The 15,649-nt window shown below is 41.6% G+C and overlaps 1 protein-coding gene across 1 annotated transcript in view; it reads left to right on the top strand.

Moving 5' to 3' along the window:
* ttc7a (tetratricopeptide repeat domain 7A) overlaps positions 1-15,649 on the top strand; it is a 43,951-nt gene that overhangs the window by 13,665 nt on the left and 14,637 nt on the right. Inside the window, exons 16-18 of the mRNA XM_038960394.1 lie at positions 8,145-8,261; positions 9,193-9,299; positions 9,686-9,820. Coding sequence (XP_038816322.1) covers positions 8,145-8,261; positions 9,193-9,299; positions 9,686-9,820 — 359 coding nt within the window. The remainder of the gene's footprint in view (positions 1-8,144; positions 8,262-9,192; positions 9,300-9,685; positions 9,821-15,649) is intronic.

Below are 15,649 nucleotides of genomic sequence, written 5' to 3' on the forward strand. Positions count from 1 at the left end.
GGTGTCTTACCACGGACGGACACACACACACACACACTGAAGGCTTTATTTAGACGTGCCAGACCGGGCATCTGCACTGCGCTGCGGAGACTACCCTCACACACCTTTACCCTTTTCACACTGCCGCACTGACTTTCCCATGTAGGTTGGTGTTGCAGTACTCCCTCTCCGTTTGAGAAGCAGAAAATATTATGCAGTAGTAAACATACACTGACGCACTGCATTATACCCATATGTCACCATGCAATTGACCCGTGCCTCAGTGCCTCTTTCTATTAGAAGAATATGGATATTTGATAGCCACGTGCCATTTATAGTATGTTGCAGTATCTCCTCACCTGAGCGTCTGCAATAACCATCCAATACACGTGTTCTTCACAGAACAACCATTTGGGGTCAGTGTTGGTCTCTATGATCTCAAGAAGAGGCAGAGAGGGATACAGCGAAAATAGATAAGAGATGCATGAGTGGGATATAGAGAAAGGGAACTAAAGGGAGAAGTGGAGTCAAAGAAGGACAGAGAAAATCAAACATGCATTGATATTGTATTTGTGGCTTGTATAATGTATCATCTAAAGCGTATATTGTAGCGATCTCTCTACCTCATATACATATGCGCACGCACGCACGCACACACACACACACACACACACACACACACACACACACACACACACACACACACACACACACACACACACACACACACACACACACACACACACACACTTCTTCTCCATAGAGACACTTGACTGCATTGACCCATTTAAGAGCTCTTTGCCAGGCTCAGCCAATCACAGCCCTCCCTGCGCCAGGAATGCCCATCACCCCGGTAACCATGAGGTCATATCGGTGGAGGGAGCAGTCAACATCAGTTGTTTTTCCACTCAGTTGTTATGGAGAAATAGAGAATGGGTATTTTCAGCCCAGGCAGGGACACATACAGTGCATTCGGAAAGTATTCTGACCCCTTGACTTTTTCCATTTTGTTACGTTACAGCCATATTATAAAATGGATTAAATTGTTGTTTTTCCTCAATACCCCATAATGACGAAGCAAAAACAGGTGTTTTTTCTTGGTGCAAATTGATTAAATAAAATTCAACTGAAATATCACATTTACATAAGTATTCAGACCCTTTACTCAGTACTTTGTTGAAGCACCTTTGGCAGTGATTACAGCCTCAACTCTTCTTGGGTATGACGCTACAAGCTTGGTACACCTGTATTTGGGGAGTTTCTCCCATTCTTCTCTGCCGATCCTCTCAAACTCTGTCAGGTTGGATGGGGAGCATTGCTGCACGGCTATTTTCAGGTCTCTCTAGAGATGTACGATCGGGTTCAAGTCCAGGCTCTGGCTGAGCCACTCAACGACATTCAGAGACTTGTCCCGAAGCCACTCCTGCGTTGTCTTGGTTGTGTGCTTAGGGTCGTTGTCCTGTTGGAAGGTGAACCTTCGCCCCAGTCCAAGGTCCTGAGCACTCTGGAGCAGGTTTTCATCAAAGATATCTCTGTAGTTTGCTCCATTCATCTTTCCCTCAATCCTGACTAGTCTCCCAGTCCCTGCCACTGAAAAACATCCCCACAGCATGATGCTGCCACCACCGTGCTTCACCGTAGGGATGGTTCTCCCATCTCCACAGAGGAACTCTGGAGCTCTGTCGGAATGACCATCGGGTTCTTGGTCATCTCCCTGACCAAGGCCCTTCTCCCCCGATTGCTCAGTTTGGCCGGGCGGCCAGCTTTAGGAAGGGTCTTGGTGGTTCTAAACTTCTCTCGGAGCTCTACAGACAATTCCTTCGACCTCATGGCTTGGTTTTTGCTCTGACATGCACTGTCAACTGTGGGAGCGTGCCTTTCCCAAATTTGTTTTATAAATATTATTATTATTAAAATTATTTTTATTTCACCTTTATTTAACCAGGTAAGACAGTTGAGAACAAGTTCTCATTTACAACTGCGACCTGGCCAAGATAAAGCAAAGCAGTGCGACACAAACAACAACACAGAGTTACACATGGAATAAAGTCTATATACAGTGTGTGCAAATGAAGTAAGATTAGGGAGGTAAGGCAATAAATAGGCCTTAGTGGCAAAATAATTACAATTTAGCAAATAAACACTGGAGTGATAGATGTGCAGAAGATGAATGTGCAAGTAGAGATACTGGGGTGCAAAGGAGCAAGATAAATAAATAAATACAGTATGGGGATGAGGTAGATTGGATGGGCTATTTACAGACGGGCTATGTACAGGTGCAGCGATCTGTAAGCTGCTCTGATAGCTGATGCTTAAAGTTTGTGAGGGAGAAATGAGTCTCCAGCTTCAGTGATTTTTGCAATTCGTTCCAGTCATTGGCAGCAGAGAACTGGAAGGAAAGGCAGCCAAAAGAGGAATTGGCTTTTGGGTGACCAGTGAAATATACCTGCTGGAGCACGTGCTACGGGGGGGGGGGGGGGGGGGGGGGGGTGCTGCTATGGTGACCAGTGAGCTGAGATAAGGTAGGGCTTTACCTAGCAAAGACTTATAGATGACCTGGAGCCAGTGGGTTTGGTGACAAATATGAAGCGAGGGCTAGCCAATGAGAGCATACAGGACGCAGTGGTGGGTAGTATAGGGGGCTTTGGTGATGAAACGGATGGCACTGTGATAGACTGCATCCAAATCATGTCCAATCAATTGAATTTACCACAAGTAGACTCCAATCAAGTTGTAGAAACATCTCAAGGATGATAAATGGAAACAGACTGCACCTGAGCTCAATTTCGTGTCTCATAGTAAAGGGTCTGAATACTTATGTAAATAAGGTATTTTTGTTTTTCATTTTTTATAAATTTGCTAAAATTTATAAAAACCTGTTTTCGCTTTGTCATTATGGGGTATTGTGTGAAGACAAATGTAATCCATTTTAGAATAAGGCTGTAACGTAACAAAATGTTTAAAAAAGTCAAGGAGTCTGAATACTTTCCCAAAGCGCTGTATGTGTGTAGAAATGATGCTGAAGATGATTTGGTTTGAGCAGGTTGTGTGAGGGTTTGTGCACGTGTGAAAATGCGAGGTGGCGCTAGTCATAGAATCTCTGCACCACTGTAGCACAGACACTGAATCCTTGTGGTTTCTCTCTCAGTTTCTGTCTTTCTTTTTCTCCTAACAGACAGCTTTTACACTACGATACATGTACATTCAAAATAATATGCGCGTATACACTTATTACTGTAGTGTAAACACGCAGCTCTCGATTACTTTCTCACGTCTCGTACGCCACGTCCGTAGGTAGCCTCTAAACACAAACGTCTATTCAAGCCACATGGTGCCACAGTACATTTATTAATAGCAGACAGTAATTGGGTGAAACAGTTGACATGTGTGGACATTTTTCTTATATTTGAGACATTTTATTGAGCTTTTACCTTAAAATGCAGTATTAGCCTGTTGCATTCTTTTTTTAATCTTTCTGTCTGTTTGAAATTTTAATCAGCCAGTAAACAGGCGAGCATTTCCAATCTAAATGGAATTCTATCTAGCACAGTGAGAGAGCTGTGGAAAGGGAGAGGGGGAAGGGAGGAGAGAGAGAGTAGTCTCACAGTTTGTTCTAAAGAGAATGATTAATCCCAGCCTTTGATTCTGCATTCATCTTGCAGGATGTTACAGTGTGTGTGCGTGTGTGCGTGCGTGTGTGTGCGTGAGTGCTTGCACACACACACACACACACACACACACACACACACACACACACACACACACACACACACACACACACACACACACACACACACACACACACACACACACACACACACAGGAGGAAGCCCACTAACACACGGCATATCACTCCACTACTAAACGCTGCTCGGCACGGGGGCTAATAGGAAACCCTCAGCCCCAACTGGCCCCGCTGACAGGCGTATCCTTAACATCACGTCCCTCAGCAGCAGTTGTCATCCTCATGTCAGATGATCCAGTATGCGTCTCTCCTCCCTCCATCCCCCCATCCCTCCCTCCATCCCCCCAGCCCGTCCGCCCACCCGTGACAAAGTAACGAGCCACATTTCACCGGTAGTTTTTCCCCCGACGAAGGCCGTCTCGCTGCGCTATTGATCGCTAGTGCTGTCTGGCAGCCAGAGATGAGGAGAGGGAGGAATAATTGGAAGAGGCTTCAGTTGAGGGAGCAGTCAGGCAGGCAGGGGAACAGGAAGATAGACAGGAATGGAGACAGACAGGCATACAGGCAAGCAGAGAGGCAGACAGGGAGACAGGCAGGCAGTTAGGCATGCAGAAAGACAGCAAGCAGACGCAGACAGGTGTCTCGCTCTCTCACACGGTTGAAAGAGGGCCCTGACTCTCTCTCTCTCTTTCTTTTCCCGTTACATACTCAACCTCTCTCCCTCTATCACACACAGAGCAGATGACTAGCCCCCACTGTACGTGTGTGGAGCCATTGGAAAAGCTGGGGGAGCATCTGTATTTGTCCAGTCTATTTGTCTATTGGTGGACATTGGCCATTGAAGCAGGTCTTCCTCCTCACCCATCTGTTGGAGAACAGAGGACCAAAGCTCTATAAACATACATTGATAAACATAATTATCCTATATGATAGTATTGTCAGGTCCTGGTTGATGTGTCAACAGTATGTGCTGACCTAGCAAACACAGCAATGTTGTGTCAACATTGAGCCTATTATTGTGGGGTGGTTGTGTGTGTTTGCTGATGTGTTGAGTGCGGGGGTTCGAACCGGTTCAGGAATTAGAACCGAAAACTGGAAAATATAAAAAATAATCCGATCTGGGAATGAAAGTGATCTATGCTGTTTCGGAACAGAACTGTTATTTTAAAAGCAACCGAACTGGTTAATAACGTTATTTTACGTTCTGGGCATTTTTTTCAGTCCCACAAAAAACGCAACAAGCCCTCCCTCTGTCACTCAGAAACGTATTCCAGTGTCTGCCAGCCAGCTGAAAATATTTGCCAGTGTGTGTGCAGGCTACCTGCCCCTCCCCCTCTGAAGCATCGCTGTAGCCTACTGACGTACAAACGTGATTCAGAAATTAGGGAGAGATTTTTAATTAGAGAAGAATGCATGGATACATTTTTTCAACGCTCGTTACAGATACTCAGTGGTGGAAAAAATACCTAATTGTCATACTTGAGTAAAAGTAAAGATGCCTTAATAGAAAGTTACTCAAGTAAAAGTGAAAGGCAGCGAGTAAAATACTACTTGAGTAAAAGTCTAAAAGTATTTGGTTTTAAATATACTTCAGTATTAAAAGTAAATGTAATTGCTAAAATATACTTTAGTATCAAAAGTAAAAGTATAAATCATTAAAAATTCCTTATATTAAGCAAAGCAGATGTCACCATTTACTTGTTATTTTTTTATTTACGGATAGCCAGGGGCACACTCCAACACTCAGACATTATTTACAAAAGATGCATGTATTTAGTGATTCCGCCAGGCCAGAGGCAGTAGGGATGACCACATGTTCTCTTGATAAGTGCTTGAATTTGACAATTGTAACAAGTACTTGTGGTTGTCAGGGAAAAATGTAAAAAGTACAATATTTTCTTCAGGAATGTAGTGACGTAAAAGTTGTCAAAAATATAAATAATAAAGTACAGATACCCCAAAAAACTACTTAAGTAGTACTTTAAAGTATTTTTACCTAAGTACTTTACACCACTGCAGATACTATAGTTATCACGTTTCACATTGGATTTATTTACTACAAAAAAGTAAGACGTATTTCTTATTCTGGTGCCGCTCTGCACACACAAGCTTGTTAGCTAGCTAGCTCTGGTCCGACCAAATCTCTGACGTTCAAAGAGATTTGAAGTTCCTCCATAGAAGCCGGTCCTCCGTAGATATAATTCTGTGGGTCTAATTCAGATAATGCATGTCATAACAACATACCCAGGGCTTCGGCCAAGCCTTGTCTGTTCATCGCGCATGTAAACAACTATTGCTTCCTCGTTCCATAGAAAGTTGCTCTATCCGCACTGATTGGTGAAGTAATTTAATGTCGAGCTAATGTAAAAAATACATTTAAAAAATAATCGATTTCAGAAGTTTAAAAAGGAACAGAAAGGAACGATATAAACCTGTACTTTTTGGGGGTTCCAACCGGTTCAGAGCTTTATTTTGCAAGTCGGAACAGTGGAACGGAACGGAAAAAGAATGGTCCTGTTCAGAACGAAACGATTGGAAAATAATTTTGGTTCCAACCCCTGTTTGAGTGTATGGTACAGCACACGAATGTGTGTATCAATGTGGTAAGTGCTAATGGTGTACTAATTGATGTATGCTGTATTGTTATGTTAACCTGTACTGCTCTGGCGTTCCGCTAGCGGAACTCCTCCCACATTCCACTGAAAAGGCAGAGCGCGAAATTCAAAATATATTTTTTTGAAATATTTAACTTTCACACATTAACAAGTCCAATACAGCAAATGAAAGGTACACATCTTGTGAATCCAGCCAACATGTCCGATTTTAATTTTTTTTACAGCGAAAACAGCACGTATATTTATGTTAGCTCACCACCAAATACAAAAAAGGACAGACATTTTTCACAGCACAGGTAGCATGCACAAAGCCAACCTAACTAACCAAGAACCAACCAAACTAACCAAGAAACAACTTCATCAGATGACAGTCTTATAACATGTTATTCAATAAATCTATGTTTTGTTCGAAAAATGTGCATATTTCAGGTATAAATCATAGTTTACATTGCAGCTACAATCAGAAATTGCACCGAAAGCAGCCATAATAATTACAGACACCAACGTCAAATACCTAAATACTCATCATAAAACATTTCTGAAAAATACATGGTGTACAGCAAATGAAAGACAGGCATCTTGTGATTCCAGCCAATATTTCCGATTTCTTAAGTGTTTTACAGCGAAAACACAATATAGCGTTATATTAGCTTACCACAATAGCCAGAAACACAAGCCATTCCCCAGTAGTAAAAGTTATCGATCGTGACAAACCAGCAAAAGATATATAATTTTTGACTAACCTTGATAAGCTTAATCAGATGACAGTCCTATAACATCAGGTTATACATACACTTATGTTTTGTTCGAAAATGTGCATATTTAGAGCTGAAATCAGTGGTTATACATTGTGCTAAGGTAGCATCTTTTTCCCACAACGTCCGGATATTTTTCTGACACTTTTTCTGACACACATATTCTGACCAAATGACTATTCATAAACATAACTAAAAAATACATGTTGTATAGGAAATGATAGATACACTAGTTCTTAATGCAATCGCCGTGTTAGAATTCTAAAAATAACTTCATTACGACATCCAGCTTATGTTATAGCGAGAGAGTACCCAAAAGCTGGGCGCAAACGACTAGCACAACATGTTCGACAGATATATGAAATAGCATCATAAAATGGGTCCTACTTTTGCTGATCTTTCATCAGAATGTTGTACAAGGGGTCCTTTGTCGGGAACAATCGTTGTTTGGATTTAGAACGGCCTTTTTCCCTCTCGATTTAGCAAGCACACTTGCCAAGTGGCGCGAATCTCTCCATGTCAACAAACGGAAGAGAACGGAACACGGCAAAACTCCCGAAAAAATTTAAATAATCTGATTAAACTATATTGAAAAAACATACTTTACGATGATATTGTCACATGTATCAAATAAAATCAAAGCCGGAGATATTAGTCGTCCATAACGGCAGCTTATCAGAAGGCAAATCCAGGTCCCTCCTCGCGCTCTCCAGAAAACAGGAAACTGGTGACACGTCATGCCAAGAGCTATGATTCGAGTCCAGATCAAGTTACACACTCCATTTCTTCTCTCACTCCTTGTCGACATCTAGTGGAAGACGTATGAAGTGCATCTAAACTAATAAATAACAAGGACTTTAATAGGCAGCCCCTAGAAGAGAGCATCGATTTCAGATTTTCCACTTCCTGTCAGGAAGTTTGCTGCAAAAGGAGTTCTGTTTTACTCACAGATATAATTCAAACGGTTTTAGAAACTAGAGAGTGTTTTCTATCCAATAGTAATAATAATATGCATATTGTACGAGCACGAATTGAGTACGAGGCCGTTTAAATTGGGCACGATTTTCCCCCAAAGTGAAAACAGCGCCCTCTGTCCTCCTTGTCACTCAGCCTGCTGTTCACTAAGGTGAAGCTGGAGGAGGCTCTGTATGGCCCAGGTATAGCACTCCAGACCTGCCAAGACATGCTGCAGCTATTGCAGAGGCGCTATGACTTCATACGCACCAGGTACGTGAATGTTTCTGCCTGTCTGTCTCTCTGTTTGTGTAAATATTGTGTTTGTTACATGTGGGTGTGTCCATGCATGTGTGTGGGTGTCTGTGTCTGTGTGTATAATAGGGACGATACCAGTATCGTAACGCTCCTTAGTATCGTGGCAAGGAAACAAAACACTAAGCTGATTTAACTTCATTAGGAAAACAGCCCTAATGTTGGAAACAAACATTATTATGTTGTCATCCAGAGTCACATTTATTTATTTTCCAAACAATAGCACACAATATTTTATATACAGCAGTTTAGGTCTGAGTTAGGTCTGCTTCCTGTTTTCATAATTTCCATGGAAAAAATATTGTGATACTGTCACGATCCTCCTCCTGGAAATGACTGGACCAAAGTGCAGCGTGGTGAGCGTACATTTTACTTTTATTTTAATGTCGGCAACAAAACAAGAAACAAAGAAATAACCGTGAAGTTTAACAGGGCAAAGTGCCACTAACAAAGATAACTACCCACGAATGCAAAAGGAAAAAAGGCTGCCTAAGTATGATTCCCAATCAGAGACAATGATAGACAGCTGTCCCTGATTGAGAACCATACCCGGCCAAAACATAGAAATACAAAACATAGAAATAAAGAAACTAAAATGCCCACCCTAGTCACACCCTGGCCTAACCAAAATAGAGAATAAAAACCTCTATCGCCAGGGCGTGACAGATACTTGTATTTTCCTAGGCCTAGTGTATACCATGCTTGTATTTCATGTGTGGGAGTGTGCATGCATGTGCGTGCGTGTGTTTTGTACATGCGTGCATGAGTGACTGTGTGTGCATGTGTCTACTGCACTATGGGTGCATGTCTGTATAATGGCTGCTGCTGTGTGCTCAGCGGGAGCTTTATAAGATGCTGTGTATTGATTAGCTGTCATGTGGTGTTGCAGTGAGGGGGATGACAGCAGCAGTATCCACCCACCAGAGCCACTTCCACTCAGCCACAAACCCAGCGGTCTCCACCTCACCCTGCCAGACTTTCAGGACCCTGAGACTGGTGTGTATACTGTACACAGCCTCTTGGGAGTGTACGGATGTTTATTTAACCTTGTCTCGTTGAGAATAAAAGCTATTTTGCAAGAGATACCAGAGTTTGCATCTTTACCAAATATGATCTGCAGTTTTGTAAATTAGGGGTTTTCGTGCATGTGTACTGATTGAGAATGAGAACTGTTCCCGGACCAGATTGAGTGTGTATGAGGATACATATATCATATCATCATTCGGATTTTCTGTATGTGTGCTGAGTCTCCACTTTTCCTGGATCAGGCGCTGTGTGGATGTGTACTGACTGAGTATCAGTTCTTCCTGGATCAGGTTTACTGTGTATGATAGTGTATAATGTTGTGTGTGTGTGCTGATTGTCAGCTCTCTCTGTGTCAGATTCTCAGAGTGGTCCGTCCCTCGCTGCGTCTCGTCTGGAGCAGGCCACTTCAGAGGTGTCAGCCATCAGCTCCGCCCACAGACAGGGTCCCGCCTACATCTGGACCACCCTGGAGCGCATCTGGCTGCAAGCAGGTACAGGAGGAAGGGGGACTACACTACTATCTAGTCTACTACACTCGAGTGTACACTGGAGTCGGCTAGGACAAGTGTGTGCTTCTTACCCACTGAAATTAGCTACAGGAGGGAGTGTAGACTCTACCACCGGAGTGTACACTCTAGTGCTGGAGGTACTAGTGTACACTCCACTGGAGTTAGCTAGAGGGTATCCTACCCTATAATTGGGACCTGAGCAGAAAGAAAGGCCACCATTATAACATTGGATGAGTTAGGGTTGAGTCCACTGTGTAGGATTTTAACCTTTAGACTGAACCTTTACATTTTTTCACTGCAAAACCCACTGAACTCTCTAGATTACATCACATCAGATACACATATACTGTATCCAGTGGCGGTTGGTGTCGTAGGTAACGTAGGTAACGTAGGTACACAGGTCGAGAGATGAATTGGAGGAATCGAGGTGACACAGTGACACATTCTTACACACTCTTGCCTCCTTCTAGCTGATCTGCGGTGTGTAATCATTAGTCCAAACAGTTATTGGATATATTCAGGTAGGTCCCTCACCGTTTTTTGTTCCGTTTGCTTCCGTTTAAGAAACGTTTTGCAACAGAATCGGCAGAATGAATGAATACCCCCCTGATCACCCCCCCTGTACACAGTTCACTTTCAAAGCAGCCACATACATAACTGCTAACCGCTACACAGCCTACATCGTTGTTAACATATTAACGTGATAGTCAACAAACTACATAGACCTAACGCATTTGTAAACCCACAATCCAATCCATGTGTACAATCACGCAGTACAGACAGTGTACAGTAAGCAGTTTAGCAGTTACACTGGCGGGCCCCAGTAGCAATAAACTAATAAAACAGAACGCTTACCTAGACCTGGAAGAGTTGCCGTGTTAGATAGCCATAGCCAGCTAGCTAACATAAATAGCATTCTTCTCTGTATTAGCTAAGTGACAGGTAAACTAAGAACAAAAATACTACAAATATAGCTAGCTCTCGCTGCTGCTGCTGCTTCTCCTTAATTTTGAAGAAATTAATTCGTCTTCCTCCAAGTCAACTACTCACCACACGTTATGCACGGCAGTGCTAGCTAGCTGTAGCTTTTGCTTTCAGTACTAGATTCATTATCGGATCCTTTGATTGGATGGACAAGATGTTAGTTCATACTGCAAGAGCTCTGATAGGTGGGTGGACGTCCTCCGGAAGTCGTCATAGCTGTGTAAGTCTTTGAAAGGGGGTAAGAACCATGGTGCTACCCTAAAGGGTGCCGTTGAGGCTACTGTAGACCTTCATTGCAAAACAGTGTTTTAATCAGTTATTTGGTGACGTGACTATATTTAGGATAGTTTTATCTAAAAAGGATCAAATATATATTTATTTATTTATTTATTTACTGAGTAGGAGAGTCCTTGTCTTCCTCCTATGAGGAGCCTCCACTTACTGTAACTTCCTGCCCAAAATCTCGCATCATGATTGGTCAAATAGTCAGGCAGCACAAACACACACACAGCACTGCTCCTCTCCTCAGGGCAGGACACAGGAAACAATCAGCATGACCTGGCTCCATACTGGCTCCATACACACACACACACGCACAGGCACACACACGGGCACGCATGTATGCGTGTGCGCACACACACAGCCACTATGAATGATTCATTCATATTATTGGTGTTGTTCATTTTGGTGAGAGTCCAGGTGAGGAATATGAAAAATAGTTTATATAACAGGGGATAATGCTTCGAATAACTATTCTTTCCCCAAATTAAAATAGGGATCCTAAATAGCCTTTTTTTATCTTTCTGACTAATGTTATATGAGTGTATAATAGCGTGCACACAAAGCTCCCATCTAGCTCCCATCTGTGCCCACTTCAAAAAACAGATAAACAAACATTTATTCAGTCTGTCTCTCACACACACAGACACATGCACACATGGGTATGCATCCGCAGACACACACACTTTACTGGGCTAGTGCACATATAGTGCCTTTGGAAAGTATTCATACCCCTCGACTTATTCCACATTTTGTTGTGTTACATCCTGAATTCAAAATGGATGAAATATATTTTTTTTGTCGCCCATCTACACACAATAGCCCATAATGATGGTGAAAACATGTTTATGCAACCTCCACTTGAAAATATGGAGAGTGGTACGTAGTAATGTGTTGTATTGGATTTGCCCCAAACATAACACGTTGTGTACTCCCTGACGAAGGCCATGCAGCCGAAACGCGTCGGTTTTTAAACAACTTTGTTTCTATTGAACATGCCATACTAATAAAGGCATTTTAATTAATTATATGAAGAGTGCCTTGGTCCTCCTTTCTTTTTGATAACACGTTGTATTCAGGACAAAAAGTGAATTGCTTTGACAATTTTTTTGCTGTATTACTTTAGTGTCTTGTTGCAGACAGGATGCATGCTTTGGAATATCTTTTCACTGTGTCAATTAGGTTAGTATTAAGGAGTAACCATGATGTTGTTTACCATCCTCAGTTTTCTCCTATCACAGCCATTGAACTAAGTAACTGTTTTAATATCACCATTGGCCTCATGGTGAAATCCCTGAGCTGTTTCTATCCTCTCTGGCAACTGAGTTAGGAATTACACCTGTATGCTTCTCACCCATGTACACACAATACTCCATAAAACATGTTTTTTGAGATTTTTGCAAATGTATTGAAAATTAAATACAGAAATATATAATTTACATAAGTATTCACACCCCTTTGCTATTACACTCCAAATTGAGCTCAGGTGCATCCAATTTACTTTGATCATCCTTGAGATGTCACTACAACTTGATTGGAGTCCACCTGTGACCAATAACAGTTTTTGGACATGATTTAGAAAGAAACACACCTGTCTACACTGAGTGTACAAAACATTAGGAACACTTTCCTAATATTGAGTCGCACCCACTTTTGCCCTCAGAACAGCCTCAATTCATCGGGGCATGCACTCTACAATGTGTCAAAAGCGTTCCACAGGGATGCTGGCCCACGTTGACTTCACAATCTCTCTACAGTTGTGTCACATTCACTGGATGCCCTTTGGGTGGTGGACCATTCTTGATACACATGGGAAACTGTTGAGCATGAAAAACCCAGCAGAGTTGCAGTTCTTGACACATGTCTCAATTGTCTCAAGGCTTAAAAATCCTTCTTTGACTTGTCTCCTCCCCTTCATCTACACTGATTGAAGTGGATTTAACAAGTGACATCAGTAATGGATCATAGCTTTCACCTGGATTCACCTGGTCAGTCTATGTCATGGCAAGCAGTGTAAGGTCCCACAGTTGACATTACATGTCAGAGCAGAAACTATACCATGAAGTCTAAGGAACTGTCCGTAGATCTCAGAGAAAGAATTGTGATGAGGCATATGTCTGGGGAAGGGTATAAAACCATTTGCAAACTGTTGAAAGTTTCCAAGAGAACAGTGGTCTCATCATTGAGAAATTGAAAAAATATGGAACTACCCAGACTCTGCCTGGAGCTGGCCATTTGACCAAACTGAACAACCGAGCAAGAAGGAACTTGGTCAGGGAGGTGACCAAGAATCCAATGACCACACTGACAGAACTACAGAGTTCCTTCGATGAGATGGGGTAAACCTGCCAGAAGGACAACAGTCTCTACACCAATTCAACAATCTGGACATTATGGGAGAGTGGGCAGATGGAAGCCCCTCCTGAGAAAAAGGCACATGACAGCATGCCTAGAGGTTGCAAAAAAAGGCACATGAAAGACTCTGAAAGCATAAGGTAAAATATGCTGTGGTCTGATGAGACAAAAATGGAAGTCTTTGACCTGAATGCAAGCGCTATGTCTGGAGAAAACCTGGCACAGCTCATCACCCGTCTAACACAATCCCTACTGTGAAGCATGGTCGTTGCAGCATTATGCTATGGTGATGCTTTTCAGTGGCAGGGACTGGGGGACTGGTAAGGATAGAGGTAACAATGAATGGAGCCAAATACAGGAAAATCCTTGATGAGAACCTGCTTCAGAGTGCAAATGACCTCAGACTAGGGCGAAGATTTACGTTCCAACAGGACAATGTCCCCAAGCATACAGCCAAAGCAACGCTGAAATGGCTTCAGAACAATAAGTCCTTAAGTTGCCGAGGCAAACCCCAGACTTGAATCTCATTGAAAATCTGTGGAAAGACTTGAAGATTGCTGTTCACCGCCGCTCCCCATCTAATTTAGCAGTGCTTGAGAAAATCTGCAAGGACGTATGGGAGAAAATCCCCAAATCCAGATGTGCAAAGCTGATACAGACATACCCAAGACAACTCAACGCTGTAATCGCTCCCAAAGGTGCTTCTACAGACTATTGACTCAGGTGTGAATAGTTATGTAAATAAGATATTTCTGTATTTCATTTTCAATTAGCTAATATTTCTAAAACATGTTATGGTGTGTATTGTATGTAAAAAAATATATATATATAATTAATCCATTTTAAATGTAAAATGGGCTGTAACAGGCTGTAACACAACAACATGTGGAATAGGTCAAGGGGTATGAATACTTTCTGAAGGCGCAGTATATAATTCCCTATTTCTTCTAAAATAAGTTGAAATGTAAAAAATATTTTGGTCTCCACATTGTTTCTACAATTTAGAAAATACAGTTTTATTTTTGTAAACTTAAATTCTAAAACAATTTTAAATGAACTTTTCTTCCACTTTGACCACAACAGAGTATTTTGTGTAGATCGTTGACAAAAAAAAGACAATTAAATCCATTTCAATGCCACTGTCACGATCGTCTTGATAAGAGAGAGAGGACCAAGGCGCAGCGCGTGAAAAATACATCTTCTTTTAATGAAGGAAAAAACTAACACTTACAAAATGAACAAAACAAACGATCGTGAAGCTAAACCTGAACTAAGTGCACACATGCAACATAGAACATAGACAACTACCCACAAAAGCCTACTGCCTATGGCTGCCTTAAATATGGCTCCCAATCAGAGACAATGAATGACAGCTGTCTCTGATTGAGAACCAATCTAGGCAGCCATAGACATAACTAGACAACTACACTCTTCTCTGCCCCATACACATACAACACCCCTAGACACTACAAAACATATACATTCCCCATGTCACACCCTGACCTAACTAAAAAACATAAAGAAAACAAAGAATACTAAGGCCAGGGCGTGACAGCCACTTTGTAACACAACAAAATGTGGAAAAAGTAATGTGGTGTGAATGCTTTATAAAGGCGCTGTACAGTTTCACGTTCATTTAGTCAACGTTAAAAATATTAACATCCCAAAAAATGTTTTGTTGATGTTGTTCATTTTAATACTGTACAAGTACATCACATTTCCAGAGTCTCTACTAATTATGAAGGTATGATACATTTTATGAGCACCACCAACAAACTGAATGGGAAAATGGACTCAAAAGGGAACTCCCTCTGCTGTTGACTTGCTGAATGTGAAATCCTAAAGGAGGTCTGTGAATGATTAATGACCTATAATGTAAATGTCTATGTATAATATGGGTTATATCATTACAGGACCAGAAACTGTCACGTGTTTAAAAAGTATATTGTCACAAACAATATGTTAAAAAATAAACTAAATAAAAAATAGTAGTTTTGAGATATTAATACTTGTTATATTGAATAAATTAATGTTAATGTGTATTTCAGAATCTAGACATACTTAATTTTTGAGAGAACACTATAGGTAGTATAATGACACCAAGATGTTGTCTGTATCATGTATGATTAACAGATCATAATGTCTTACAGGAGGCATGTATAGGTCTGAAAAGGGACGACAATGGCCACTTTC

This window comes from Salvelinus namaycush, chromosome 22, assembly GCF_016432855.1.
Source record: "Salvelinus namaycush isolate Seneca chromosome 22, SaNama_1.0, whole genome shotgun sequence".
Taxonomy (NCBI): domain Eukaryota; kingdom Metazoa; phylum Chordata; class Actinopteri; order Salmoniformes; family Salmonidae; genus Salvelinus; species Salvelinus namaycush.